The sequence below is a fragment of the Mus pahari genome, chromosome 18, assembly GCF_900095145.1.
Source record: "Mus pahari chromosome 18, PAHARI_EIJ_v1.1, whole genome shotgun sequence".
Taxonomy (NCBI): domain Eukaryota; kingdom Metazoa; phylum Chordata; class Mammalia; order Rodentia; family Muridae; genus Mus; species Mus pahari.
In genome coordinates, this window is record NC_034607.1 from 2,462,654 (window position 1) to 2,468,265 (window position 5,612).

At 49.2% G+C, this 5,612-nt stretch overlaps 1 protein-coding gene across 1 annotated transcript in view; it reads right to left on the minus strand.

The window, feature by feature from the left end:
• The window catches only part of LOC110335930 (butyrophilin subfamily 3 member A2-like), a 10,625-nt gene extending 8,171 nt beyond the window's left edge, over window positions 1-2,454 (minus strand). The window contains exons 1-2 of the mRNA XM_021218374.2: window positions 2,366-2,454; window positions 1,435-1,537 (exon numbers count right to left, since the gene is read on the minus strand). Coding sequence (XP_021074033.1) covers window positions 1,435-1,527 — 93 coding nt within the window. The 5' untranslated portion in view covers window positions 1,528-1,537; window positions 2,366-2,454. The remainder of the gene's footprint in view (window positions 1-1,434; window positions 1,538-2,365) is intronic.
• Window positions 2,455-5,612: the final 3,158 nt, after the last annotated feature.

The following is a 5,612-nucleotide window of genomic DNA, read 5'->3' on the forward strand; positions in this document are numbered from 1 at the left end:
GGGGAAAATCATCCCAGCAGAAAGCAAGGGATGGATGGGGTTGCTCTATGCACCATGCATTAGGCATGCATGACTAACTAATGCACTAATGTTCAAGTTACCTTTTGACATAGCAGTGCACCCCATAAATGATGTAAAACAAAACAAAACAAAAGCAAAACAAAACAACAACAAAAATAAACCTCTCTCTGCCTGTGTCCCTGGCCACAAACCTTTCCATGAAGGAATCCCTTGTGTATTCTTTCTCCAGCTTGCATGTACCTGGTCACCAGATGCATTTCAGGGAACTGAATCTTCACTGAGAGCTCCAGTCTCAGTATGTCTGAGTGAGTTCACCATCATAAATCTATAAAGATCACTACAGATGCTCACACAATTGGTTTTTATGGCCACACCATGGGAGATAGGGGTGTAACTGTCTGGTCTCATACAAGCCCCAGGGAAGTTCCAACACCCAATCCTAAATCCTGTTATCAGCCAATTTCTTCGTCCACTGAGTAATGTGAATATTAAAACAGAGAGCTGAGGCTGAAGAGATGGCTGAGCAATTAAGATACAGGAGATTCCTCTAGAGGATGCAGGTTCAATTCCCAGCACCCACAGGATGGATCATGACTCCCTGTAACTCTGTTCTGGATTCTGTGCCAATCAAGAACACAGGTGTTTGTTACAAAGACATTAATTCGGGGAAAATGCCCATACACATGAAATAAAGTATACAGAGCCAAAAGATACTTCTGTGAAAAACCCACAGGATTCCAGGTGCCCCGATCACTTCATTATTAAGAAGGAAGATCGTCTGCCTCACTCTGGAAACCCTTGGCCCTCGAAACTGGAGGACTTTGACACAGGCACTGTGGCCCCAAGAGCTCCTTGTCACTCTGCACTGCTCCATTTGTGTCTCGCACACTGCTGACACTGGACAGAACAGGACACCTGTCTGCTGACTCCCAGCCACACCTCTGTGACCCTAACATGGAGTCAAAGCCTGTCCCTGCTCTGCTCAAGGCTCAGTCCTGACTCTGATTTTCCCACCAGGGATCACCAGGCCCCTAGGGCTGCTCCCAACTCAGTCCTCCTCACCACAGCTCCTGCCTCTCTCTCTCCCTGAGTCACTCTGCTGCAGCCAGCACTGGACTCTGAAGCTCCTCACACCCCAGGCACACAGCCAGTCCAAGGTTATCCCAGCTATGCTCCCCAGGTAGGGTCTGGCTATGGAGCTCAGGCAGGCCAAGGACTCACGATATTCCAGTGGCAGCCTCTCAGAGGCTGATGCACACATGCCCGCCTGAGATTTTCATTACTAACTCACTGGAAATGGACAGATGGGGAAATTGTGGGTGCCAGATTCATGTGGGTCTCCTGCACATCTGACCTGCAGAGAACCTGGCAGCTCCACCCACTGTAGGGAGACACGGGAAGACAGATCAGGACAGACTCACTTGTGGTCACCCAGCTAAGCAGCTGGGTAAGGACAAACAGACAGGAGACCTGGAAGAGCACAGAGTGCTTGGGGTGATTTACCATGTCCTCGGAGCTGAAGAGAAAAATACAAGAGGCAGATCAACACCCTGCAGCAGGAGGTAAGAGGCCAGATCCACCCAGATGTTTGACCCCTCATCAGAGACAGCATTGCTCAGGACAGGAGATCAGCGCACAGGACCGAACACATCCATGCTCACAGGGAGAAGGCTCCACACAACCCAACACTGACAAACAGCCCGGCCTGGTCTCCTCTCAACCCTGAGCAGACTGGGCAGCTGGGGACACACAAGTCATTTCCAGGAAGCTATTCCTTTCCTCCCACCTCAGCCCCAGCTCAAGGGCAGCCAAGCTCACCCAGAATTATAGGCCTTTCCTTCCTCAGAGTCTTGAGGAGAACCCAGTGTAGACACCATGACTCCAACACTCCCTTATGCACAAACTGCCTGTGACCCCAAGACACAGAGCCTCTCCTGTGGGAATAGCCTGGACCCTGTATTCTATGGCTCCACAACTGTGACCAGACCCTTACAGGCATCTTCAGGGCCTCCTAGCCCGTGCCATGGCTGCTGACATGACTTGACTCTTGTTGGGTGCCCCACACACAGGACCCACAGCACAGGTTTATCCTCACAGTCTCTGTATACCAAGCTGAGTATACACAGGGTTGGAAAGATCAGAGAAAACCCTTTTCTTCCCAAACCACCTACTGTATAGAAGGAGAGGGGGAGGGAGGGAGCCAAAGGCCTGAGAAGGACAAACACAGGGAGCTCTGAGCTGCCTCCAGGCTCAGACACCAGGGAGGTGACCTGCTGAACCTCACTCAGCATAGTCTCCTCTCTGCTTCCTCTGCGGGCCCCAGCTGTCTTCAGTGCCCACCTACCTGCTTCTCTTTGTCCCCAGCTTTGAAAGGCTGTGACTTCATCAGGAGCAGCTCAGGGCCAAGGGGACCCAGCAGACCCCAGATCCTCCTCTCACACCTCTTCCCCTCTCTAAGGGGCTCTCACAGCTCTAAGCTCTGCTCCCTCAGTGCCAGCCTTGGGTTGTCTCAGGTCCAGGATCATTTTCCAGAACAGCAGACAAGCAGTTCAACAACTTGTCACAGCCTCTCCAGAGACAACTACGAAGACTACATTGATGATAATCAGGGTGGCAGTGGCAGTGGCCAGGCTGGAGTCACTGCCTATTCAGGAAGTGCCCTTTGAGCCAACAGAGCAATTAGAGTTTCAGCCACAGAAACTGAAAGCTACAGTAATGTGACCTGGGCGTTTGTTCCTTCTGAATGTGATGTTCTGTCAGGAGGAGGTGAAGGTTCACCTCACCACCCCAACCACACCCATACTCCCACCACTGCCCACCCTGTCCAATGGAGGGACTTCCCAGACCTACGCTTTATGGAATGTTAAAAGATGATACAAAAAAGACAACACAACTTTATTGATTCCATTTTGAGCATCAGGAGCAGCTCATGTCTGCACACAACAGAGCAGAGTTATATCAATGCCTGTCACATCTCCAAGCAGAGATGGTGTCCTGAGCCTAGGTCCAGCTCCAGAAACTAGTAAGATGAGGGGAAGGTATGTCTTCCTGAAACATGGAGTTTCTACCACAATCCCTGCCCTGTGTGCAGCCCAGCCCAACCCCAGCACCCAAGATCACAGACTCAGCAGGAACCTGCAAGGGACCTTGAACTCCAGGTGCCTGGAGGTAAACAAACCTTATCTCCTCCTGAGTCCCCACCCTAAGCCTCCCAAAGGGGATGACAGGGGAAGGCAATGACCAGGAGCAGATCAGAGAGGCTTAGAGGACGGACGCTGAGGTAACCTGGATGGGCTGTGCATTGTGTCTCTCACAGGACATCACAGTCACAGTCAGCTGAATTGACAATAGCTGTTACTAAAACAGCCAGAGGTCATTGCTCTTATAGACACATGATCCTGACTATGTATACTAACCCTAGCCATAACCCAAACCCTAACAACTCTAATCCTAACCATCACCATAACCCCAAACCTAACCCTCACCCTAACCTAACACTAACTCTAACCCTAACAATGCTAAACCTTCCCATACCCATAACTTCTCAGAAGGTAGAGGCAGGACGATCAGGAACTCAAGCCTTCCTTAGCTACATAGTGAGTTCAAGGTCAGCCTGAGCTATGTGAACCCTGTTTCTAATGCCGGAGCCTTAGTGACATGGCACGTGTCTTTAATACCAGCAATGGTGGGGCACAGGGATTTCTGTCTGTTTTGGTCCAACCTGGTCTACACATCCAGTTCTAGGCCACGTCTGTAGTGAGCTCCTCACTCAGAAAAAGGGGAAAGAAATAAGAAAAGGAAGAAACGGAAGGAGGGAGGGAGGGAGGGAGGGGAAGATCAGCAGCAAAACAAGCAGTGACATCATGATTACGCAGATAAAAAGCATTAGCCACTGAGCCTGACAGCCTGAGTTTGATCGTGGATGACATGAGGGTGAGAACAGACCTGACCACCGTCCTGTGACCTCCACGTGTGATCCATGACAGGGCACACGGGTTCCCACTTGAATGTACTCACACATGTGGCCACCCTGTACACCCAAAAACAAATGAAGAATCTGCTTCAGAGATTCATTCTTGTTCGGTGTGGAAGCATGTTTGGGCTGCATGTGCTTATGAGCATCTCATGAGGGCCTGGTGCTCACAGAGTCGGTAGCATCAGGGCAGGTGAAGTGGAGCTGCGGTGTTTGTGTACAGATACGTGGGTGCTGGGAACTGAACCCAGGTCCTCTGCAAGAGCAGCAAGCACTCTTAGCCACTAAGCCCTCTCCCCAGCCCCATAGAGAATATTTTGCATTGGCGCCAGTAAAAGGCTTCTCTCAAGTGCTCTTTTCTGGCAGCTTTGACCACTATCATCTGTAGCATGAAGAGCAGACAATGAACACGGTACTGGGGAAGCTCTGGCAAACTGGCATCGCTGGGTAGGCAGGGACACTGTAAGATCCAAAATGAATTCAAGACCACCCAGTACCTCCCCCCTTCGAAAAGGGCTTTCCAAACTGTACTAGCGGGCCAAGTACAGAGTCAGATAAAAAGCTGGCTGACTAAACAAATATAGAAACATAGTTTTAACGGTCAAAATTACTAAGCTTCCAAAACAAGATTAACAATTTCCCTGCCCCACTTCACACTAAAAACCTCAAGGACAGACAAAATGAGAGTCACCTATACAAACCAACCAATGTCTAAAAAAGGTTATTGACTACACCAATTAGAATAAGCCAAACTACCCTGGTGCCTATATCCCGCCCTTACCAGGGTATAAAAAGTGTGTTCTTTCTCTGTTCTGGGTCTCTCCTCTGGCTTGCTTGCTGAAAGGGGGTTCCCCAACATGTTGGATAAGTAAAATCCTCATGGGTTTTGCAATGACGGCGGTCTCTGTGGTCTTTGTGTGAGTGAGGGTCTTTTGACAAGCTACAACACTAGGATGGCATCCTCAGGAGTCAATTTGACAGCATATGGAATTAAGTAAATCAAAACAATGGAGGGCACGCCCGAGAAGCAGTTTTGCTTAATTTGAATTTCAATTAGAAAAATCTACCTAATTTTTTTTTTTTTATAAACAGGGTTTCTCTGAGTAGACCTGGCTGTACTGAAACTCACTGTGTAGACTAGGATGGCCTCAGACTTAAAGATCCACTTGTCTTTAGGGATTTAAAGCAAAAGCCAACACTGCCCAGCTGAGATCCACTTTTTTTTTTTAATTCCTGTGTTTATTTATTTACTTTACATCCTGGCCACAGTTTACCCTCCCTCCTCTCCCCATAGTCCTTCACTCCTTACCTACAATCTGTCCCCAAGGAACTCCTTGTTCCTTTTCTCTTCTGGAAAGTGGAGGCCTCCCATGGGTATCAACAGACCTTGGAATATCAAGTTGCAGGAAAACTAAGTGCACCTTTTCCTACTGAGGCTAGAACAGGCAGACCAGTAGGAGGCAGGGTCCCAGAAGCAGGCAACTGAGTCAGTGACACACCCCTACAGCTGCTGTAAAAAGTCCCACAAGAAGACCAAGCTACACAGTTGTTATATATTGCAGAGCGTCAATCCTGTGCATATTCGGTGGTTGGAGGTTCAGTCTCTGTGAGCCACTAT